General features: G+C 39.1%; 1 protein-coding gene and 1 non-coding gene across 4 annotated transcripts in view; both read right to left on the reverse strand.

The window, feature by feature from the left end:
* The window catches only part of RGS7B (regulator of G protein signaling 7 binding protein), a 113,707-nt gene that overhangs the window by 15,675 nt on the left and 71,888 nt on the right, over positions 1-26,144 (reverse strand). For all 3 annotated transcript variants that reach the window (XM_011772034.3, XM_011772033.2, XM_071098876.1), the window contains 3 exons: positions 23,602-23,732; positions 3,880-4,027; positions 301-371 (listed from right to left, as the gene is read on the reverse strand). In XM_011772034.3, coding sequence (XP_011770336.2) covers positions 301-371; positions 3,880-4,027; positions 23,602-23,732 — 350 coding nt within the window. The remainder of the gene's footprint in view (positions 1-300; positions 372-3,879; positions 4,028-23,601; positions 23,733-26,144) is intronic.
* LOC112423199 (U6 spliceosomal RNA) lies at positions 25,810-25,912 on the reverse strand. The gene has a single exon (XR_003013673.1). It is a non-coding gene; the product is annotated as a U6 spliceosomal RNA (small nuclear RNA).

A 26,144-nucleotide genomic window follows, 5' to 3' on the forward strand; every position in this document is an offset into this window, starting at 1 on the left:
TCCTTTGAAGGTGTTCTGAAGTCTCCTGCTGTGCCTGGCATGGTGCTTTCCACAGTGAGTAACAGGGCCAGTGGAGGAGGAGTTTGTTTTAAGGTCAGAATGTATCTCGGGCCCCCTCAAAGCATGCTGTGTTCACCAGAGAGTCTCTAGTCTCATTTTGGTATCTTCTTGAGGAAAGACAAATGAATGCTCAATGCCTTCTACTGTTTGTGTGAGACATATGCTTTAATTTCCAAGAAAACAATTCCCAAGGTTATCCCATTAAAAACATCTGCCTCAAAGAGAACTGACAAGACTCACCTTGATTTTTCAATGGTAAAGGCATAGTTTCCCTGAGTTTGCTTAAAAGGTTTTTCATTTCTCGCATGTCTCTGTAAAATTGATAAAAAGACAGAAGAATCAGCTGTAAATTTTCAAAACGAAATCTCAAACAATCTGTTCTATGAGACAACTGAAGGATGAGAGTCTGTGTCTAATTGCACTAGCTCTAGTTTCCAGTAGGCAAATATTGAATTTATTTTGCTTTTACAAGAAAAAAAATCTGAGATAGGTTGGCTCAGGAAAAAATGAGAGCTACTCTGCCAAACATTTCTACAGGGCATTCTCCTGCAGAAGCGCTCATCTCTGCCTCCAGTCGAACCTGGCTAAGATCAGAGAAGAGCCATTGGTCACGAGAACAGCGCTTTAGATTTACAGAGAGGCCAAGGATGTACAACTGGAGCAACAGGGTTACCCAGAGCAAACTTGAGGCTGGGTGATGGTGCTATCAAGACTTTATGGTCAGAGGACTATAGTGGCTGCGTACGTTCACTTGCTGTTATTTGCTCGTTTGTTAAAATTTGTATAAATTTAAGGAGTACAGGTGTAGTTTTGTTACTTTGACATATTGCACAGTGGTGAAGTCTATGCTTTCAGGGCATCCATCACCCCAATAATGTACATTTTACCCACTGAGTATTTTCTCATCCCCCACACCTCCCCACCCTTCTGAGTCTCTGAGGTCTATCATTCCACACCCCATGTCCATGTGTACCCACCATTTAGCTCCCACTTATAAGTGAGAACATGCGCTATTTGGTTTTCTAAGTTGTTTCACTGAAGACAATGGCCTCCAATTCCATCTTCTGCTTGGTTTTAATAGTCCCCTGTTACCATGATTGAAATTCAGTATAACTCAGGTATTAAGCATTCACCAGGGCTAACACTTATTATATTGACTTGGAATAATGAGAGAGTAACAAATTCTAAAACTTCCAGAGAAGAGCTCCTTACAATGGATGAAACAGAAAGGGGCGCAGTATAGGAACAAGAGGGAAAACAGCCCCACCTGGGGACAGCTGGGCCTTCCTCTAGCACGGACAATCCTTCCACACTTCCTGACTTCAGCGCACAGCATGCAATGCCACTGCACGCATCAAATATCTTCCCTCATCTCAGAGCATACATGGTCATAAAACCCCAGAACTGTAAAGCAGGAAGCCATCTTAGGAGGCTTCTAGTCTAAGGTAGGGGAAAACTGATCTTTTGAAACCCTTGGGACAATGGTCCCTATACACTTCTAGGTGGTTGTGCATTGGAGAAAGTGCTCTTGAAACCCCAGGACATAGTGGCAGCTTTCATTTAAAATAGCCAGGAACATAATTTGGTACAAAAAGCAGATGTATCTTTTAATGAACTGAGGATAGGCAAGCACTGGTAGGCACCATGGGTTTAGGAAAGTTTTGTGGGGGAAGATCATCCTAAAGTTGAAGAAATTCTATCCACTTATTTTTTTCTTCTGTTATCTGAGGAAAGACAGTCACCATTTAATTTTAGGTATGAAACCACTCAGTCCACTTCACAAAACACCCCTGTTCTGTTGAGCATGGTTTGAGGACCATTTTCTTAGGGTAATTCTGAAGACCTCATGGGAGCTCCTTTTCAAGTATTGACTGATAGGTGAAGAGGAACTCAAGTCTCAGTAATAATTGATTGGAAAAGGAAAGGAAAGCAGCCTTGAGGATCTGCAGAAATATGCCTGTAAAAACATTCCAAATCCACTCCCATGGGTGTGAGGTGTGAGGAAGTGTCTGTGGTCTGCATGCTGATCAAGTGAGAGAGGAGGGCAGGAGAAAGGAAGCGGGGCCCCATCTCCACAAGTGCAAGGCACAGTCTGTTTTTATGTAAGATCTCAAGGACAGATGGAACGGGTGAGAAAGGGCTAGGAATGCAACATGGGGATTGAGGCAAGGTCTCCTCTAATAAAGCACCAGTTCTCAACCTTGGTGGTTGCAGAGGAGAATGACCTTAAGCCCAGGTCTCACCCCAAGAGAGCCTGATTCAGCTGGCTTATAGTGGGGCCCAGCCGTCAGTATTTAAAAAATTCCCTCCTGATGACTTAACTGTGCAACCTAGTTTGAGACCCATGATCTCTCAACGCAGACAGCCAGGGAGAACGGAGTTAGCCACATCCTGGACCAGGTCCACTGTGCCTACCTCCATCTCCTTTGACCAGAATCTGGGCTTTCAGGCTGAACGGAAACATTGCCAACGTTGTGGGCCATAACTATCCTACTGTTACTGCCATCCCTTCTTATAAGCTTATAAGGCTTGAATATAGCTGCTGTCTAAGATTTGCAAAGGAAATGGCTTCACTGATGGTTTATGCCCTGATATGGCATTTCAGCAGATATTTTTTTCCCTGGGAACAGAGCTAAGAATTTTCTATTTTATAAATTAAGATAAATCACTCCCTCATCATTTGTCTATAGTGCTATCAAACTGTGCCAAACAGCTTTATTGTTTGAATTGTTGCATTTCCAAGCTTATACAAAATCCAAGTTTTATTAATAGCACATAATTACCACATGCTCCAATTTTCTATAAACACAGAAATTCGGTAATTAGCTTTAGAATTATGTTACAATCTGAAAGTAGAACCACAATAGCTATAAATGCCATTGTGTGTTACATTTCTAAAAATAAAAAAAAAATAAAATGTTCATTATGTTGTCAGTGACTCAACCTCATACACACAGAACACTCAGTGGAATTGCCCAGTATTCATTCAGCTGCTTAGTGCCAGCTCTGGGGACATTAGTAGCAAAGGGCACAGATATCAGTGTAAAGGCAAATAAACAAGAGGCTTATCTTTCTGCCTCACAGAATGTCACTTTTAGCATCTAGATGGGACATGGTATTTATTATAATAATATTATTATTACTCCTTTTTCCTAAATAAAATAAGATCACTGTAGAGTCTCCTCTTTTCAAGAAAGAAACTGCCTCTCTAGAAGTGAGCTACTGAAGTTAAGAAAATGCATTGACTTGCTTTGACCACTGAGGGGCTATCAGCTACCTTATGGAGAGAAAGAGAAGGGGGTCCTGGGAGAAGCCCTTTGTGAACTGGACAGAATGCTCAACCCCCAAATGGCAGCTAAGCAGGCTGTTCCATATACCTGAAACCCGAGACTTTACTGGAGGCATCTTTGTGTAATTTTGGATTTTCTCCCTTAAACAAGTGAGAATTTTGGGCACCAGCCCAGTAGGTGAACTGTGACAGCATGTAGACTTTCTCCCCTTCAAGGCAGCACACTGTTCTCATTTTCCACGGAGATGCAATGTGTTGGAGTGGGAGAAGCAGAGGCCTGGGAGCCTATGCCTACTGTGGGTGCTGCTAGTGTTCCTCTGCAGCATTTGGACTGCTTACCCTCTCTTGTCTTAGTTTTCTTGTCTGCAGATTAGGCAGTCTCCAGGGTCCCTGCCAGCACTACGCTCCTCTGGCAGACCAAAGAAAGCTCTGTTTCTGAATCTGAACTAGACAACCTCATCTCTCTGTGGCCCCTAAGAACATTAACGGGAGGAGGATTGGCAGTCTATTCAGGGTAACTTCCCACTTACCTTTCAGTGTTCTCAATGTCTGTGGAAACCTGCCAGGAATGTTGCTGACTATCTACGGGGGATGATGAGGAGTCTTCTAGGGCAGGTGTTTCAGCACTCTCCTCAATTTTGCAATCCAAACTCTTGGTTCCCCCGCCAGGTTCCTTTCCTAAGGGAGGGAAGGTGTTGGTAAAGATAAGAGAAATAAGAAATCATAAATGCAGGCTCTATATGCAGGATGTCAGTGCAAAGGTTGGCTATGCTTTGAGTCAAATGTTCCATTAACCCTAATAGCTTTCTGAGTAATAAAATAATTAGATATATACATGTATGAGTGTGTGTGTTTGTGTGTATAGCATGTTTTCACAACATTCTGGGAAAGACAGCTTGAGGTCAATGGAACCTAAAGATCAAGTAAAATTAAAGCCCCTGTCTTTGATAGAGTATTGGTGTTTTATAACGCATTCTTAGTGAATTAGATTAAGTTAGCTCAGGAGGAGGGATTTAGCTTGTGAAACCTACTGGCTTTTGGTGCAGGTAAAAGGGCTGGGAGCAGGTGACACCCAGCAGAAAGAATGAGAGCTCCTGCTGTTTTCTCTGATTCTAGACACTGGCCCTCTCAGCATGCAGCAGGGATCATGCAGCTGCCTTCCAATTCCTTGGCTCTCCAGCCTCCTCCAACACATCCTTCTATGAGGAGAGAGCCTGACCTTGATCCAGACTTACACCACTAAGACCATAAAGCGACATCAACACAAATGTGAACACCATGTACTAGGTAGCCGTCCACAGCAATGCACTGCCTACCCACTGAGACTTGTCTTTACCATGATTGATCTCAAGTGAATAAATCAGTACTTTCTGGAAACAAATCTCCAAACTGGTTCAGTCATAAATTTATATGAAATTAAATGGGAGGTTATGTTGTACGGCCTAGGCATAATCTCTTAATGTCTTTTATTCTTTCTTGAAAATTTGTGCCTCCACAGGGGGGTATCCTGGTACCATGGAAATGATCAATGAGGCCTGAGAACTGGGTTTTAAACCTGGCTTAGTCATTTGTTCATTCATTCACTCACTCATTCATTCATTTATTTACAAATATATCTTGAGTGTCAGCTACCAGCAAAGGGATTGCTGCTAGAGATATGGAGGTGAAAGAAAGCTCTAGCACTGTAAGTCTCACGGAGCTTACAGTGCTGGAGTTAAACAATAAAAACATTATACAAATAATTACAAAGCTGTTGTATAACATTATGTAGTCTGGAAAAAAGGGTAGCTATTATATATAGTGTTTTTGCCTCCTTTATCCAGTTTTATTTTTATCACTTAGATATAACTCCAGACTAGTTAAGTGATTGTTACAGCCCATATCATTGAATATTCATAAGGTAGTGGCTATATCACCTTACCTTTTAGCTCAGTTTCCCTAATCCTGCTGTGATTGCTTTGCATTAACAAGAAAACTAATAAAAAACAAAACCTACAAACTTGTGAAGAGGATGCCTGCTCATGGTAAAATCTAACAGGAAGTTTTTTCCTTGGATTCCTGCTGGAGGGAAGTAGCAAAAATCTCATCCCTGAAGTTTCTAACCCATGTGGTAACAACACAAGGAGAAAGAGCGAAGCAATTTAATTGGTTGTATGCCTTTCACCAACCTACAGTAGAAATCGACCTCTGAACATTCAGCCAGAGCACATGCACACATTTACTGATGAGAAACTTTGATCCTTTCCTGTGTACTTTATGCACATTGATCCTGGGTGATGGGACTTGCCTGAGGAATTGTTTTTCCAATTTTATGGTATGCTCTTGGGGGGAAATTAATTAAGCACATAATTTAGCACATTACCATTTCACAGTTGAAGGGCATTGACCTCTTAAAAGCATTTGCATTTTGCCTCTTGGCAGAGTGCGGCAAGTGCAGTCAGTCTACCAGCCATGTATCTCTAGGCAGGGTCACCCTTAGGATGTAAGTCTGAGCAGGGGTAGCTGAGATGAGGGGAAGCGGCAAAATGAGGGCTCCTCCAAAACAGTCTTCTGCTTTTCAAAACCTGAAGGCTTCTGTTACACTCCTGTGTATTGGAAATGCCTTGGTGAATGGAGTATGGTTTGGGCATCAAAGAGGAGGAGGGGAAGAAGATTCACCAGAATTCTCTGGTTTATGGGCTTTGTCTAGCTTTGGGGCCATATTATTCCCTGTCCTGAGGTCCAGACTATAGAGCCTGAAGCTTTTATTCCAATGAGGAAAAGGGAGGACACCAGGAAATGTGATGTTCCTTGTTGGAGTCCTCTCTCCACTTCCCTCATATTACACTTTTTACATGCAAAGCCGTAAATGGAATCTAGTTGACAACACCTTTGATTACACTTAATACCTGTGATTATTCTGCTACTTACAAGACAAATGCCCTTCCATAACTTTTTCAAAGTAAAAGATCATTTTAAAGATTTCAAAGATCCTGAAACAGCCCTATGGGCTTGTAAAGGCAGGTAATAACCTTCTTTTCCTATTTTTGGTGACGTTTAGGTCTAACTCTGCTAATGTAGCTGAACCAGAATGGAAACCACGAATGTTGGCCCTCACTTTAGGGCTTTCTGTCAGCTTACAAAATCCCTGCAGAAGTTTGATATAGTATCTTCTTTAGCTAACATGTCTTAAAAGACAGAAAAGATCAATATGAATTTAAGGGGTTTTCAATTCCAGAATGTATGTGGTGTCAAGTTTACTCTGCAAGTGAATTATAATTGCTCTCATTTACCTATAGTACCGACTTTATACTAGGATTCTTCTCGATGACATGACATGTTGCCTTCTTACAAAAGTCCACTATCAGAAATGATCTTGCTTATGTGTTTGCTTACTAGTTTGTTTGCCATCCCCAGTCCCACACTCATCTCTCATCTCCAAACTTCATAGGTAAACTCCGTAAGGCCAATAATTTTATCTGTTTTCTTCAATTCTATAAGCCTACTACCGAAGACCAAGGCTTACGCATAGTAGTATCTCAATAGATATACAGCATTAAAAAATGTAATTATACTATATATGTTGTTATACAACTTACTTTGCTACTGTAGTCAGGCTTAGAGATATTTTCCTGTTAGTCCATTTTAATTCATGGAATGCTTTCTAATGGATGGGCAGTATTCCATAATAAGGAATCTAGGTTGTAATTGTTCTCTTTTTCCACAATATGTCAATATTTATGTAAAACAGATCCTTTGAGGCAGAATATTGAGACAAAGTATATGTATGCACATTTTAAAATTTAATATATATTGCCAAATTGGCCTCTGAAAAGGCTATGCTAATTTATACTTTTTACGTCCACCAGTGGTAAACCAGGGGGCCCATTTCCCCACTCCTTTCCTAGCACTTCATATTATCAACATTTAATTTTTGCTAATCTCATTGCCCTTTTGTTTTTATTTTTCATTTCCTTTATTACTACTGAGGTTAAACTTCTTTTCTTTTTTTTGTTTTCTACTTTCTTTTTAAAAAAACTTTTAACTTCAGGGGTATAGGTGCAGGTTTGTTACGCAGGTAAGCATTTATTTTCCTATTTTACTGACCACTTGTGTTTCTTCCTTACATTTTCTATTTGTATCATTTGCCCATTTAAACAATGGGTTGAGTTTCTTATTGATTTGTAGGGGTTCTCTTCATAGAATGGATACTGAACATTTGCTATATATACTGCTTATATCTTTTACTCTATTATGTCTTTGAATTTTGTTTGTAATGTACTTTGTCAAAAGTTAAATTTGTGTAGTCAAAGCTGTTCATCTTTTATGTCTTTTGGTATTATGCCTTGCCTATATTTTCTTCTAATACTTGCACAATTTTGAAATATTCAGTTCTATAATTTACTTTTGTATATGGTATGATATGATAATCTAAATTTTTAGCTCAAATGAAGAGCAATTGCCCCAACAGCATCTAGTGACTTTTCTATTGACTTTGCTCTTTCTAATATATTAAGTTCCCATAAAAATGTGGGTTTATTTCTGGATATACTATTTTATTTTATATTTATTTGTTTATCCTATGGCAATTCCATGATATTTTAATTATTATGTTTTTAGTATTCAGTACAGAAAGTTTTCCTTCATTGTACTTTTTCCACTGACATTTCTGAATTTTGAAATTTTTGATTCCACTGCAAATGAAACTATAAATTACTAGCAAGTAAGACTTTGACCTTTATTAAAGCGTGAATCATTGATTACTTTTTAAGTGTTGTCTAGGTTTAATGGTTTATTTAAAATGATTTCTCTTTTTATGTTAATTTTGATAATTCATTTGTCCTAGAAAATAATCCACTGAATACATTTTTAATAGTATAAAGTTGAATGCAGTTTTCTCTTGGAACTGTTTCATACCCTAATGCTATTTATTTATGGCTCCTGATTTCTTTGTATACCACTTTTTCTTGGATTTCAAACATATCTTCCTCTTTTTTGAATTCAGTTTTCATTTTTGGGAGCATATCCTTGACTAATTGTTTCAGAGGAGATCTGTGGAATGCTAAATTCATTAGTTTTTACATGACCACAAATACATTTTCTTCTCTCTCTCTCTCTCTCTCCCTCTTGGTGCTTACACTTAGATTCTAATTGGCTGGCTATATAAATTCATGTTCAAACTAAGTTTTTCTAATAACTGTTATGACTCTGTTCTCTTCTCTTTTATCTGTACCTAGGGATGTGCCAATGTTTTTAAACTTTGATTAAATATGATTCAATATAATTTGATTCTATACTATTATTTAATGTATTGTCTATATTTAAATTTCTCCAATGATTTCAATAAATACTTTATCATTTCTCTTTAAATTGAGGGATACATTTAAGGACTATGCACTGCATTTGCTTGTTGTGTTTTTTTTTATTTTTCTTTTTTTTTTGAGACAGGGTCTCATTCTGTTGCCCAGGCTAGAGTGCAGTGATGATAATAGCTCACTGCAGCCTTGAACTCCTGGGCTTATGTGACCCTCTCTCCTTAGCCTCCCAATAGCTGGGACTATAGGAATACAACACCATGCCTGGCTAATTTGTTTTTATTTTTTGTAGAGATGGGGTCTTACTATGTTGCCCAAACTGATCCTGACCTCAAGCACTTCTCCCACCTCAGCCTCCCAAAGTGCTGGAATTACAGGCATAAACCACTGTGCATGGCCTGTCATGTTTCTTTATCTTCTTTTAATCTAGAACAGCATCCTTGCCTTTTTCATTTTTACTGTCATGAATATTTTTGAATGAAGAGTTCAGGTCAATTGTTTTATATAGTGTCCTTCCACTTGGATTTGTCTGATGGGTCCCACATGCCTAGATTCAGAATAAACATTTTTTGGCAAGAATATATAGGGGTGATACTGTGTCCTTAGTGCATCACACCTGAAAGAATGTGAGTCCGTTTGTCTTATTCATGATGCTAAGTATTATCAGTTGTTTGTTTAATGTGGTTTCTGTCAGCTTGTACAAGGTGCATTGTAGATGCACCCCTTTTCCCCTCTGTAACTTTTTTTGTTTTTTTTTGAGATAGAGTCTGTCTCTGTTGCCCAGTCTGAAGTGCAATGTTGTGATCTCAGCTCACTGCAACCTCTGTGTCCCAGGTTCAAGCAATTCTTGTGTCTCACCCACCCGAGTAGCTGGGATTACAGGTGTGTAGCACCATGCCTGGAAAATTTTTTGTATTTGTGGGAGAAACATGGTTTGGCCATGTTGGCCATGCTGGTCTGAACTCCTGGCCCTAAGTGATCCGCCCACTTTGGCCTTCCAAAGTGCTGGGATTATAGGTATGAGCCACCGTACCCATCCATCCCTCAGTAACTATTACGTAATCTACCAAGTGATTCATTGAGATAGTCTAATATTTTAACTTTAGATATTTCTTTGTTTTTTTTAGGGTTGTGGATTGTTTTCTATTTCTCTTGATTATTGATTTCTCTCAATTCTCTCTGTTCTTTCAGAACTACTATTTTATATTGGAGTCTCTGGCTCAATCTTTCCCATTTTTTAAGTATTCTCCATACTCAAATGATCTTTTGGGCTGAATTCTGGGAGAATACCTTGACTTTGTCTTTCAGTTCACCATTTTAGGCTCTCAGTATTTCCATTATAATAATGTTAAGAACTGTGAAATGTTTGAGATTTTACCTTACTTGCAAATTAGCCTATTGTAGTTTCATGGATACTGGAAGAAGACATGAGATTTCTCGGTCACATACAAAGGTAGTTTATTACTCACAGAATAGCAGTAGCCAGAGGATTAGCATTTGTGCTGGTTTTTGAGTCCTAATTCCCACAGTGAGGAGCAAAAGGGCCAAACAGTACCTGCACACACAGTGGGCTGCGTGACAGGAGGGCAGAACCCTGAACTCAGGGATTCTGTGTCTTTTATAAGCATGTCTGCCCTTTGCAGAAGAGGGAAACATTTTCATTGTACTGAATAGTAAGTATGCCTTGCTCTGGAAGAAACATGGTCTCTGTTTTCCAAGGCATTTCCTAAATAAACATCCTTGAGAAGATAGGGTAAAACAAAGGGCAGTCAGTGCCCCAGTTTGCAAGATGTGCAGAATGTGAGAGAGGAGTGGAGAACTGTCTCCCAACACTAATTAACCCATCTATTTTTATTTGATTGATCAAATTTTTACTTCCAACAAATCTGGCTGCTTCTGTTATGCTGCAGACAAAAATTGTTTTAAGAATATGCAGACTCATAAATCTCTTTGCATATATTGATCACATATATTTTAAATTTTTTATCACTTTTAAAATGTGTTCTTCAAGTATTAGTCATTTGTTGTATTTGGTATCTCCTTTTTACAGTGTTTGTTTTTCTTAAAAATCTTGTCATTCCTGAATGTCTATTCATATTTGTTTTTCAGGACCTCTGTCTGTCCGTTAATAACAGTGTCCTCCTTCTGGTGATGATGGAGAAGGGGCAGGGTGTGTGGCTGGACAATATGTGTCAAAAGCATTTCTTCTGGCTGTGAGGGTTTCCCATCTCCAGTGGATACCTGGGTACCCTGCCTGTTTTTGGCCCTGTGCCTGCTCTAAGTTTCCTGTTTACCACTCCTATTCCGGTGAGATATACTGAGCAATTTAGTCTGGAAAAAGCACTGTAGTCATGTGCTCACTGTCTTTTTCTTCTGCAGCTGTCCTTGTGGAGGCTCAGATTTATTTTATACTCTTTTCTGCTTTGCTGCCCAGTCCTGACCCTCACACAAGATGTCCTCCTGGGGCAAGCACCGATGGTCTATGCTGCTCAGTGTGGGGTAGCCCAGCTTTTCTGTAATGCGATTTTGAACATGAAATTTCCTGACAGCAGTTCCAGCAATCTTTCCCATGATTTGTATTTGTTGACTCTGAGTTTGAAGAATCTCTGGAATTGATCTCATTTTCACAGAAAATTTCTCCTGCTTGAATTTCTTCTTGAGCTTCTTATCTGCTAGGGTTTCCTTTGTTTTATTTTCACCAGTCTAATCCCAATTGCTTTCTAGCTTTGACAGATTCCTCAAAATTTCTAGTTTGTTGAAGTCATCCTTCCTTGTTTTCAAGGTTGTGGGAGACTGTTTTGTGTTTGTCATCCTCTATTTTCTTTTCCTCTTACTATTAGAAATGACAGAGCTATGGCCAATGGACTCTGATCAGGAGTGATGTATGCCTCTTCCAGACTGGCCCCTGAAAGTCCTCCTATAGGATCCCCCAGGTTTTCCTTGTTTTCCCCCTGACCATTTGATGAATGCAGAGAATGGAAACAGCAACACTGCTCACTCTACCCAGCTCTGGCATTGGACTATGCCATTGGTGAATAATGAACTTTTATTGTCTTAATCCATTGAGATTTGGTGTTATCTCATACAGTAGTTACCCTACGCTGACAAATACAGGAACTAATATGGATTTATTCCTTTCATTACATGTTTTTCCATTATTTCAGTGGATTTTCACCAGGAAGGAAAATATATGCATATGTTCAGCCCAACATCTCTGGATAAACTTTTCCTCTAATTATACTCTCTTTCTTTTGACAATAGACACAGAATTAAAGCAATTCATTCATTTATTCAGTAACCATTAATTGAAACTTTACTCTGCTTGAGGCACTCTGCTAAGTTCTAGGGATACAAAGGTGAACATACTCATGGTGATCAAAGTCTAGAGAGGACAATAGGTAAGAAACCAGGCAATCAACTCTCAATGTAATGTGTGCCATTATTAGAGTCATGGAAATGCTTGAGGGACACATTGAGTGGGCATTGGCCCAGGCTTGGAGGGTCAGGAAAATATTTCTGAAGAAAGTTATGGCCTTCATAAGTTATCTACGTTATGACCCAAAGAAAGTATAGGGATGGGCCAAGTGAAAGGGACAGGGGTAGGGTGAGGTAGGATGGGTCATATGTCCAAGGCAGAGGAAAAAACTGGAAGGAACTTGCAAGGTGATGTTCCTCAAAGTAGTTCAAGATGATTCAAGTGGGTAGGGCAGGGTATAAGGGCAGGTGAGGTGGGGATTACTGGTGAGATATGAGACTGGAGAGGTTTTCAGGGTCAGTTCATAGATATTCTTCTGAGCCACATTAAGGCATCAGCAGAGCCATCCAAACCTGGAAAGTGGCCAATTTGAGTTCTTCATCCCCAGCATCACCCCCTTTGACAGGTTGTCCTCAGAATTCAGTACTTGTTTTCACATATCAGGTGGGCTCCTTGCCCTCTTCCTGGAAAAGAGGTCAACATGTGCTTCCAAATGGTGACTTCAAGTCAATGTTTTGCTTTGCCCAAGGGAGTTGTTGTACCTTTAAAATCATTTATTATTATGAAATGAAAAACTCTGTCCCCTGAAAAATCAATTTCAGGCCTCAGTGAACAAATATTTGCTCAGGAGGGGATGGGGTAGGAGAGGAAGAGAACCCTTAGAGCACCTTAAAATCATACCATGCTGGTTACATCACTGTTTAGAACTAGAACATGAAAAACTTGGCCACTTTCCTTAGAGTCTTGAAAAGCTTTTAGCCTTCAGCTCCTTGGGGATTTCTACGTATTTTTAGCTTGTTTATGGATAATATAATAGGCATGTTTGAGGAAAATTTAAGGGAAACCACCCATGAAGCACATAACAAATTGAAAGGCTGGGTTATTCTTGTATTCGTGAGAAATTGCCGGTCATTCACGAGAAACAAAAACACATCTGACTGTGGGGCAGTCTCAAGGGTGCAATAGAGCACGCTCAGCTTTAGGAGTCCTCGGCACAGGCACCAGAGGAGTGGGCTGGGAGTCCTTTATCACACCCACTCTAGAGACCTCTTTCCTTCTCATCTCTTATTTCTCCCATCCTTTCTCCTCCACTCGTGTTTTCCCCATTCCTCTTTTCTTTCCCCCTTTCATTCCTTCTTGCTTTCCTGCCTGTCTTCAGTTTACCAGTGACAATGGGAGGCAATGCCATAGTATCTTTTTGGATGTCCTTAGTTTGGTCTCTATTGTCCAGTAAAGTCAATTTATCCATTTGAGTAATTGTCTCCAGGAATCAAAACAAAATAAACCAATCTTCTCTGGGATAATACTGTATCAGTGCCCTATCACTTCCTTGGTGGCAGGAGTAAATTTCCTACATCCTTTGTGCTCCTGATACATTACCTGCACACTACGCACAGAACAGGCTTGCAGGGCAGTTTTCATACTGACTGAATGTGAACAACAAAATGAACATGGCTTACATCGGATTCATGAATGCTTATGAATCCAAATAGTTATACTAACTCTCATGCATTTTCATAACTGCTAGGTGCTTTTTAACACCATGCACTGTGAAAAGGACTGGGGAAATGTAGGCTGTTTTTTAAATAATCCACTTTTACTCTCTTGTGTTTCTAAAAAGCATGGAACTTAAATAGAAATAAATTATATTAATTCAGTCAGTCATTTACCCATATGAAAAAGTAGTTTCAAAGGTTTTTCCACACTATGGCAAGAAGATATTCTTAGGGTCGTAAAACACATGGCAAAAAGTAATATTTATACCATACCTGGAGCTCCATTCTTCCTATGCACTGGGAGATAAACATTTTCCAATTCAGAAGAGATACAAAACTATCCCCTTCTCCTACTGCCCTTTGGCCTCCTCTGCGCTCCTTGTGGCACTGCTGTCCCATCATGGCCCCCAGAGTAGCAGCCTTCATGGTAGTGCCAAGTAGCTGTGTAAGAAGCACAGAGCCCCCTTGGAACACAGGAGGAGAGCAAACAATAGAAGATACATTCAAAGGATATCCTTATGGGGCTCTGACTGCTCCCTTTCCAGCCCCTAACACAGTGAGAGCAGCACAGTGCCTAAGATGTATTCACTCTGTAGTTAATTAATTCAGACTTTTCCATACTGGGTGTCATGGCTAACTTGTATGCCTTTTGGATCACATACATGTTTCATTTTATTCATTTACTTTTACTGTATATAATAGTTTCTTAGAATTAAACTTTTTCACCCATGGTAATATATTTTGTAAATAAGATGATATATGGAGTTAAAATTCTCTCCAGTCTTGAAAGTACCTCTCCGAACTAAGTGTTATTTTGGTAAGAAACTAAAAACACAATGTGTTTTAGCTATTAAGCATGGTTTTGAAATATGCTCACTAATCATTAAATAAGATAAAATTCAGCTAACTGTGCTACTATCCTTTATTTCTCCATTTGATATGTCCTCCTGCCCTTCTCCAATGTAGCTTAGTAAGAATGGTCTAGTGCAGTGGAACAACCACAAACTTCGTAGTGAGACAAATGTGCTATGTGGCCTTAGGCAACTTACCTCATTGAGCTTTGAGTTCCTCATGTGTAAAATGGGGAAAATATGCTTGAGGATAAAATGAGATGATATGTATAATGCATCTGGTGAGTAGAAGGTACACAGTAAGTGGAAGCTATGATCATTGTTATTATCCTATTCTTCAGCCAACATCTACATTGACTAAAGGTGACAGATAATGTCCTACTCACTGGTATGTGAAGACCTGGAGATAGAGTAGAAGAAGGCTTTAGATTACCCTTGGGTTTCAGAAGTAAGTTATGATTATATTCTTCAAACACTACATGCCTGTTCTGGTCATCTGTAACACGAATGTTCATGAAATTGTTTCCTTCTTGTCCTTTAAATCTCAGGTTAAATTTTATCTCCTTAGAGAACTTTGACCACCCCTTCCAAAGTAGCCACCCAGTCGCTTTCTATTACATCATCATCCATTCTATTTCAATTATTTTCATTGCACTTATTAGTATTTGGAACTTTTAAAAAAGTTGTTTATTTCTGTTCTTTCTTTCCTCCTCCTCTCTTTCTTCTCCCTCCCCCTACCTCTGCTCTGTCTGTCTCTCTTTCTCCTCTCTCCTTTTGCCTTAGAATATATATTTCATAAGAAACAGAAACCTCTTCAGTTTTTCGCCCAGGTTGGATTGCAGTGGCATCATCGTGGCTCACTGCAACCTCTGCCTCCTGGGCTCAAGAAGTTCTCCTGCCTCAGCATCCTGAGTAGCTGGGATTACAGGCACCCACCACCACACCTGGCTAATTTTTGTATTTTTACTAGAGACAGGGGTTTCACCACGTTGGACAGGCTGGTCTGGAACTCCTGACCTCAAGGGATCTGCCTGCCTCGGCCTCCTAAAGTACTATGATTACAGGAGTGAGCCACTGCGCCTGGCCTACCTCTTCAGTCTTAATCATTGTAGTCTCTTACCACTCAGAACAGTGCCTTACATATGATAGATAATAAATATTTCTTCAAATAATGAATGCATGTTTCCACTTAGAATTTGAATCATGTCTAAGATTTATTCAGCTTTATTTCTTCTAATCCATTGTTCTATTTTGGTATCAATTGCCTCATTCCATTAGGAAATAAGGCAGCTATATTCTATTTCTGTCTTTATGTTGCTGGCTTCTTTTGTTGAAGTGTGGATCACCTCCTTTACATTTCTTAATATGATGCTGAATACATTGGAGTTTTTACTTCTCATATTTTATTCTTTGTCTTGAGTTCATCCTGTATTTTGCTGGAAGATGGTTCATTAATTTCTCATTAGTGCATCTTGAGCTTTTAGCTCCCAGCAGATACTGAATTGAGATTTTTCAACTTTTAACATTTCTCTATTATTTCCCTTTTGTGATTACATCTCCTCTGCATATTTTTATCTCTGTATTTACCATGGTAGCACATTTCAGGGGAAAGAACCCATCTCATCTTTGGGAGAGGGAGGGAGGATGGTATACCCTCAAAGGGCCTGGGGACAATTTTGCTGTAAGCTATGGCAGAGAAGACAAGCAGAGTCAAAGGGGACCACTGACAGAGCAAGGTAAAATGCGAACAAAGATAGAAAGGGCAGGTTCACATGTGGAGGGAAGCTGGACTGGAGTGTTCTGTCATCTCTGCTCTTTTCAGAATGGGGCTGTTGCCACAACTGATTGAATGGGGAAAAGAAAGCAAGAGAGAGGAAAACCATGGTCAAAATGGCAGGATCATTCAATTCCCTTAGAAACCTGGCTCCACTTTCTGCCAATGAAGTGAATGAAACGTGCAATCTCTTTTCATCTGGTGGCAGAAAACAGGCATCAATGGTCAATGTGATACATGGACTCAGTAATGGGAAAAGATTTCCTACCTAACTAACTGTGAAGAAGTGAGAACAACTATTTTTCACCATAAACATAGAAATTAGACTTTGTCAAGTAATTCTTCAATCTACAACTTAAAGTGTTAGAATATGAAACTACAAGATGACTAAAATTATTCCCATCTGTCACCTTCTTAAAACAAACAAAGTTTTTCAGAACCACTGTCTACCTGATATAACTCAGTAGTGTTTATTATATGTAGATTTTACCTCACATTACTGTAATTTACTTTCATTTTGTTGGCCATAAAAAAAGAAAATCACTTTAGTAATGTTTTTCTTCATTTCTTTGGCAACAGGGTCTTCTTGCAAAGTGAAAAAGATTTCCAAGTAGATTGTACCAATCAGACTTATGAGACAGCAAAATTTCAGAAGCATGGTGCATGAAATAAACATGAAAATCCATTGACGATTTTGCTAAGGACTAGAAAGATAGTTATACGTTGCTTAATTGGGAGAGAAGGAAAATCTTCATTACTAAATTCAGGCTCACTGCAGGAGCTTTAAAGTTATTTGAGGCTTGTTTTTCCCAGAAAGAAACTATATTCTTAACCCTTGCAGTGACCTTGTGTGCCCCTTCTCTCCAAAGAGTAAACTCATGTCATGACTACTCAATACAGTAGTACAACTAAGTGAGATACACAATTCTATCTGAACTTCTGGTGGCAGCCAGGGAGGTGGATAGACATAAAAACAAATTAAATGTATAGATAAATGTGAAACAGTTTGGTTTCAGTATCTCATCCTAATAAAAAATTGACTAGAGACTCTCATATAGAGCCAAATTTAGTGACTCAGTTGCAATCCCTTTTTTTTTTTTTCTTGATGGAAAAGAAATGCTGAAGAAGAGGGGAATGGCAAACTTTTAGTACTCACACAGAGGGAAAATAGTGTAGCTTGCATAATGGATTAAAATAGCAGTTTTTGTTTTGTTTATATTTTGAGATGGGGTCTTGCTGTGTCACCTAGGCTGGTGTGCAGTGGTGTGATCTTGGCTCGCTACAGTCTCTGTGTCCCACTTCAAGCAATCCTCCCACCTCAGCCTCCCAAGTAGCTGGGAGTACAGGTACGTACCACCACACCTGGCTAAATTTTGTATTTTTTGTAGAAACAGGGTCTCACCATGTTGCCCAGGCTGGTCTCAAATTCCTGAGCTCAAGTGATCCTCCTGCCTCAGCCTCCCAAAATGCTAGGATTGCAGGTATGATCCACCACACCTGGCCTCCAGTTTCTATTATAGCATTAAAATAAACAAACCAGATAGAGATTCTATGCAGAAAGAGATTTCAAGTGTTACAGATTAGAATGTGAGCCATAATTCCCCTAAAACTCTGGGGACTATTTTATTTCTCAAAGAAAGGCATTTAGTGAGGTCAGCTAGACAGACTCAATCCCTAGCCTGAGGCCATGCCAGAGGTACCACTGTTTGGTTATGAGTGTATTATCTTGCAAAAACTAGTCTGCCATCTTAAATCTCAGTAAAAAGTCTTCTTTCCATTGGGAAAATGGTCATTTTTGCTAAGATATGACATATAAAATTAAATAAATATATGTGTATTTATATTTTATATACCTATTTATATGGATTTATATTAGTTCTGGGAGAAGGAGACTAATTTCTTGATCCATGCTTTCTCCTGCTACCTCCACCACCTTGCCTGAAATTTGGAATCACCTACATCTCAATTCTTAATGCACTGCTCATTTTGAGTCTATACATATTTTTCCTTAATCATGCATCTTGACTCAGGGCCTTAAGTCATATTAGCATAGCCTTCCTCCCATTCCTTCCCCATTTCCTGTTTTTATGAAGATGAAGCATTGGTCTGCCTTTCTCTCCAGTGGTAGTAAGTTTTCTCACTTCTTATTGGTAGTAAGGCTACTTGACTCCTTTCTGTCTACTTTTATGAGTAGGTGCTCCAAGCTTCAAGGGTTCCAAGATACATGTTATGTCTCTTAATTTGTCTGACTCTTCTGTTATAGTTTAATACTCTTGGGTTGTGGTCTATGGACCTATCTCTACCTCAACTCATTTCTGGCTATTCGTGGTCACTGGAACCAAGTATTCTTATTCTTTTAACCATGGCCTCCCAAAGAGTCATATACTTGTGTATTAACTAGAGGTTCCTGGGCAGACAGGTTGCTCTACAGTTTCCAATGATATCAAAGAATGAACAAAATCTAGTGGCACCAGCTGACATTTTCTGTGCTATCTTGATGGTGGGAATATGAATTAGCACACAATACAAACAAGCCAGGAGTCTAAAGTATTAAGGTAGTATTAATCCCTTAGGTGTAATAAAGATATTAATGGTGAGAAGAAATAGAAAGGATGTGTCATACAAATATGTAACTAAAAAATTAAAAAATGATTTCTTTAAAGTAATCACCCCATCCAAAAGCGGGCAAAGGATATGAATAGACATTTCTCAAGAGGACATTCATACAGCCAACAGACACATGAAAAAATGCTCATCATCACTGGCCATCAGAGAAATGCAAATCAAAACCACAATGAGATACCATCTCACACCAGTTAGAATGGCAATCATTAAAAAGTCAGGAAACAACAAGTGCTGGAGAGGATGTGGAGAAATAGGAACACTTTTACACTGTTGGTGGGATTGTAAACTAGTTCAACCATTATGGAAAACAGTATGGCGATTCCTCAAGGATCTAGAACTAGAAGTACCATATGACCCAGCCATCCCATTACTGGGTATATACCCAAAGGATTATAAATCATGCTGCTATAAAGACACATGCACACGTATGTTTATTGTGGCACTCTTCACAATAGCAAAGACTTGGAATCAACCCAAATGTCCATCAGTGACAGACTGGATTAAGAAAATGTGGCACATATACATCATGGAATACTATGCAGCCATCAAAAAGGATGAGTTTGTGTCCTTTGTAGGGACATGGATGCAGCTGGGAACCATCATTCTCAGCAAACTATCACAAGAACAGAAAACCAAACACCGCATGTTCTCACTCATAGGTGGGAACTGAACAATGAGATCACTTGGATTCGGCAAGGGGAACATCACACACTGGGGCCTATCACAGGGAGAGGGGAGGGGGGAGGGATTTCATTGGGAGTTATACCTGATGTAAATGACGAGTTGATGGGTGCTGACGAATTGATGGGTGCAGCACACCAACATGGCACAAGTATACATATGTAACAAACCTGCACGTTATGCAAATGTACCCCAGAACTTAAAGTATAATAAAAAAAAAAAGTAATCATCCCTCCCCCAAAGCTAATATTTTATTTGTCCTTCCAGAAATTTTCAGGAAATTTGTCTAGTGTATATTTTCATGCATATGTTTGCTAGCACTTTATTTTCTCTGGTTTAATGATATTTTCTTTCATGCTTATTACTAGTGACTTATCTCCACCTTCAATATTTTTGTTTTGTTTTGTTTTATTTTGTTTTCTTTCCTTTTCTTTTTTTGAGATGGAGTCTTGCTCTGTTGCCCAGGCTGGAGTGCAGTGGCATGGTCTCAGCTCACTGCAACCTCCACCTCCTGGGTTCAAGTGATTCTCCTGCGTCAGCCTCCTGAGTAGTTGGGATTACAGGCACACGCCACTACGCCCAGCTAAGTTTTGTGTTTTTAGTAGAGACAGGGTTTCACCATGTTGGTCAGGCTGGTCTTGAGCACCTGACCTTGTGATCCGCCCGTCTCGGCCTCCCGTAGTACTGGGATTACATATGTGAGCCACTGTGCCCAGCCTTCAATAGATTTCTTAAGCCTACATGTTACTATTTTCTTTACTCCTGTATTAATTGATAATTTGTCACCAATAAAGTAGTCTCCTCCTCCTCATTGCCTTAACTCTACTGGTACCAAGAGAAAGGTAACGGTCTATAGGACAGCTAGTTCTTGGACTTGCATTCTGGAAACACAAGAGACTTGCCAGGAGTGTAGGGTATATGCATACTTCCAAAAAGAGTAAAGAATTATGGTTTGCTGGCTACAGATGGTGATCGAGGGTTATACACATATTCAGTTGGAGAAATATCTCAATGACTTGTTTTATTTTTTTCCAGCAGTAAAAAAAGTAACTTTAGAGGTGTTTCTGATTTGGTATGTCTGGGGTGAGGACTAAGAATTTGCAATTCTAACAAATGATTTAGACACCGATGCTGTTAGTTCAGGGGCTGCACTTTGAGAACCACTGCCTATTTCAATGGTCACATCCCCAGTTCCTGGAGACAACGCACTGTATGAGCCATCACACAGATCACACTCATCGGGGCACCTACCCCTTTTGTATTTGCTTTTCATCAGCATGGGGGAGAAAGAAGAACACATAAAGTCACATTGAAAGTGTACACTTCGGGGAGTAGACAGTAGCAGAGCAGAATGGCATGGTAAGGGCTTGGAAGTTTTTCCTTTTATTCTTACGGAGGGTGGGGTGTGATTTACATTTTTTTGGTCTCAAAGGGTAGAGGAGCAGTTCTTAATCCTCAATGTGTTTCAGAATCACCTGGAGTGCCCTCAGAGACTTGAATTCAGTAGGTCCTTGGATAGGATCCAGGCATCTGCATGTTTATCCAGCATCCTGGTTAATTTTGAAGCAGGTTTTCTAAGGATTACACTTTAATAATGATTTTAGAAGATAGAAATCCAAGTGGACACTTAATCCTACATGGGGGAGAAATCAAAGATACTATCAGGCATTTTCTTTTTATGAGTTGTACATGGAAGTTTAGGCACTAGAGCAGGCGGCAGCAGTTTATTTGATTATTTTTTAAAAATAGGCAGAGAAAGAAGCAGAGCAGAAACTGACAGTGTAGACAGGAGGCAGTGAAGACCGAAGGAGCTGCTCAGTTAAGAGGTGATTGCATTTCATTTGCATGAAATGACCAAATGCAACAAGAAAGCAGTCTGGATGGGAAAATCCCCTTTACTTATAAACAGAGAGCTAGCAGAGAGGAGTTGTTGTTGCCTTTTCAAAAATCAGTTGTGAAAAGACAAAAAGTAGGAGTGGATGGCAGAAGGAGACCAGGTGGCAAATCGAGGAGCTACAGCAGGAGTGGGAGTAGAGATCACCGGGTGTTAAGGACATGCCGTCAGCAAGGAAGATCCCAGTGGCAACAAGGCATGAAATCCTGCAGGTGCAGCCAGTGCAGACCTGGGAATAAAACTACCTATCCCTTGCCTACTCAGTCATTAGAAAGAATGAAAATACTACTCTGTATGTGTGTTTGTGTGTGAATGCATGTACGTGTTTGTGTGTGCGTGTGTCAGAGAGAGACAGAGAGAGAAAGACATCAGGCCTATGACATCAGTTTGGATGTCATGAGTGTGTCTGAGTATTCAATTTCCTGATCAGGCATTAGGAGTATCAAGGAGCTAATCTCTCATATATTAATAACAGAAGTAAAGATGGAAACCCTTGCAAAATCAGCCGTCAGAAGGCAAAAGGAGAAAGACATAATATTCACATATTGGGAAAAATGTTCTCCTGCCTCTGGAGCAATGTAGTAGGATCTTGTTTTTAGTTCACCTGTGTGCATATGTATATGTGTACACAAGATTATTATTATTTTTTTTGAGTGTCGCTCTGTCGCCTAGGGTGGAGTGCAGTGGTGGGATCTCGGCTCACTGCAAGCTCCGCCTCCCGGGTTCACGCTATTCTCCTGCCTCAGCCTCCCGAGTAGCTGGGATTACAGGCACCCGCCACCACACCTGGCTAATTTTGTTTTTGTAGTTTTAGTAGAGACAGAGTTTCACCATGTTAACCAGGATGGTCTTGATCTCCTGAACTCGTGATCCGCCTGCCTCGGCCTCCCAAAGTGCTGGGATCACAGGCGTGAGCCACTGCGCTCGGTCAAGATTTGGTTTTTACAAGTATTTCATCATGTCCTTTAGTTTCCTCCAAATTGCAATGCTTATTTGATTTCAAATCTTTCCTTTAATTGCTTGCTTCTTCATATGAAATATCTTTCTGTTTCCTTCCCTAACTGAACCCTAACTTCAGAACCCTAAGATTTTCCCTGAGTATTTCTAAGTTCTCTGGCCTTTTCTATCTCTGAATTTAAATCATAGGCAAGGATTACCTTCTATGCACAGCCCACCCTCTACCATTCTCCTGAGCTCAAGCACAAAAACACTGTATTCTAGAAGTTCCCAATAAATTATTGTTCAATGAATTAATGAAGAAAATACAGATTGAATCTTCTGGTGATGGATACTTTTGACTTCCTCTGTGGCATCCTTCCCATTCCACTGTCTCCCATCACAGAATATCCACTGGTTGGGTGGGGCTGACTCCACCCCCTAGCTCCAGGAATGGGCCTTGATTGCCTTAATCAGTCAGTGGATTCCTCCCCACTGTCTACAGTGATTGGTTTAGGCATAAACCTGGTCCAAGCAGAATGAAGCTCAGAACTTTTTCTCTGTAGTTGGGAGAAGTTCGCTCTCTTAGTGGACTGTGCCAGATGTGATGACTGCAACTGTTGCAGTTTGCTAATGTGAGGGAAGCCAGCTTGAGGGTAAAGCCAACACCCAGAAGGCAGAGCATCATTCAGAATGGGAGCTGGAAGTCTGATGAAATCATGCTGAAGCCATGACTAACCTCTGGAGGGTACAGTCCTTATTTCCTTTATGGTTTAAGCCAGAAAATGAGGTTATCTATTACTAACCTCTCTGTTATTTATGGAGTTCCCTCTATTTTTAAATCTTTGGGACACTATGTAATTTGTCTTCTTGCAACTTAATTCATTTAGGAAAATAGCAGTCTTGGATAGCATTTACTCCCCTAGTAAAATCAGTACATACCTTGCTGTTTATGCTGAATCTAACAAAAGTCATGTTCACAACAGCTAAAATAATAAATTTGAGAACTGTTGCTGCCCTAATTTCTGTTCAGAACAATCCGTGTTAGTATACACTTAATAGTACTGATATAGACTTCTTACCTATTTATATAGCAAGCATTTCCTGAACATTTAAATTCATTCTAATTGCATATAGATAGGCATATGGTATATATGAACACTTTGCCAAAGATTAGCTTTTGTTCAACATTCCTCAGTGTTTCCGGCAAGATTAAACGTAGATACCTTTTCGATGAAACTGAAGAGACCCCAGCAGACATATGGATTTTAGCATCTCTGTGGTATACATTTCTAAACAGCACTGCAGCTGGATGTAAAGCCGACAGATTTCTGGATGGATCTCACCATCTTCCGGGCTGCAACAGAATGAAAGAGAAAAGCTGTGAACATTCTCAAGATTTCACTCATCAGCCATTTGTCTCAGCTCCGAGAGGGAAAAATGCTCAATAAAGATTCCTTAAAGCCTTGATTCTAAAATATAGGACTTCCTGCTTTGAAACCAATGACCAATGTGACAGTTCTTATGTAAGTCTCTTTCTGACTAACAGTTCTTAATTTTTTCCCCCTTCAGCAGCAGAGTTCTGCCGGGAGCTTAAAATCATAAATGCTTTACATAATTGAAAATATCAGACATCTTCAATTGAGCTGTTGGAACAAATTTCCAAAATATATTTAAACCATAAGAATCTCCTAGCCTGCAAGAAGAGATTAAAACCCCTTGTTTTTAGAGAAACTGACAAGAGCAATTCAATTACCAGTTGTAAGACAGCTCTTTAATATTAGGGCCCTCGTATAATATGATTAGAGAGCAATTTACAAATTATTTTTATCAAGGTTTTTTGTCTCAGTCTAAAGGTTCTTCCTTTATTGTTTGCTATTGCTAATTTACGAGGGACCAAATGTTTTTAACGAAAAAATTAAAATGTCATGAAAAAAGTAATAAAATTCTACTAATTATGCTTAACAATCTAAAGCTAAATAAATGCTGAACTTATGCTCTAAAGTTTATTCTAAAGTCCTTGTGTCTTCCTCTATTAAATATGATAAAACATATATAAATGATAAAACATGGAGCAATCACTTTTGTTTTTAAGGGGAGAAAAACTAGTTGATAAAACAATACTCTATTTTGTATGCGACTAAAATAGCATGTGTTGAATAAAACAAATCAAATAAAAGGGATACAGTTTAGAGATAGATTAGAAATAAAAGAAAGCCTAAAAGTGAACTCTATCAAATGTCTTAATGAGTTAACTTTACTTCCATCCCTATTAATTTAAAATGCAATGAAATCTGATTTTTAAATATAGCATTTGGATTTGATTTCTTTGTAATGTGGGTCAGTGGCAAAATATCAGGAGGTAATTATCAGATAAAAATAACGACTTCAAGTTCTGGAATCACAGTAAAGAGAATTTGTATGTACACAGCGCTTTACAATGATAGTTAGTTTTCATTTTCAATACTTATTTAGTCGATGAGCAAGAGTTGATCTAACCATATGGCTTATGTAACACAAGGAAATGCAAAATTCTTAGCCTCAGCATCAGTGATGCCTGCACATGTTTTTACTGTGTCAGACAGAATAAAGTACCTCAGAAGAGCTTACATGCAAAATTTGGCTTTATCTGAAAATTAAAAGATGTTATTTTCTCATTGGTGTCTCGTGGGTGCCACCCTAGGCCAACATAGGAAGCAAGTGTATCTCTGGGGAAAATATCGGGTTTTTTTTCAGAGCATCCTCCCATAGGTGCCTTCCACTCTCAAGCTGTCCTCCGATTCTCCCATCTCACCCCACTCAGACATACCCAGACATACACACACACACCCAGACACACATACACACCCCCCTCTGATTATTTCATATCATCTTCAGCCTTCACAGTCTCTGACTGTGTCCTATTCCCTCATGGACCTGCTAGATTCTGAACAGATAATGGGCATTAATTGTTCATGTAATAAAAATTGATCCTTGTATGTTATCTACTGATACATTTACTTTTCAGAGCAAAATCTGAAGATAATATCTTAATTTAAAAGGAGGGTAAAGGGAAAATATTTTAAGGCAGACAGTTCTTTTCTATGCTGGTTCATCATCCCAACATCAGCTGCCTATTTTCATATAACATTGGCCCTGGTGGCTCATAGGCAGATATTTTTAAAAATTTTGTTTTTAATGGACACATAATAATTGTATATACTATGGTATAGAGTGTGATGTTTTGATACATGTATATATTGTATAATGATTAAATCAGAGTAGTTGGCAGATCTGTTACCTCAAATATTTATCATTTCTTTGTGGTGAGAACATTCAGAATACTCTCTTCTAGCTATTTTGAAATATAAAATACATTATGGTTAACTATAGTCATGCTACTTACTGTGCAATAGAACACCAGAACTTATTCCTTTTATCTAACTGTAACTTTGAACAATATAAAATGCTTCACAAATTTGCATGTCATCCTTGCTTAGGAGCCATGCTAATCTTTTCTGTATATTTCAATTTTAGTATATGTGATGCTGAACCCTCATATGCAGATTTAAAAAAAAAAACTTTAAAACCTTTTAAAAATCTGTTGTATGTATTGTACATTTTGTGAGTGGGACAATTAGCCAGTACAGTAGCATCCGGGCCATGGAACATTCGTATTTTCAGAAGTACAAAATATGTGCCTAGTGGGGCTTAGCTCCAAAAATATGCAAACTTCATATATGGATGACATTTTATGTAATTTAAACAAATGACTACCATATTAACATGT

Source organism: Macaca nemestrina, chromosome 6 (assembly GCF_043159975.1).
Source record: "Macaca nemestrina isolate mMacNem1 chromosome 6, mMacNem.hap1, whole genome shotgun sequence".
In the NCBI taxonomy this organism is placed as follows: Eukaryota; Metazoa; Chordata; class Mammalia; order Primates; family Cercopithecidae; genus Macaca; species Macaca nemestrina.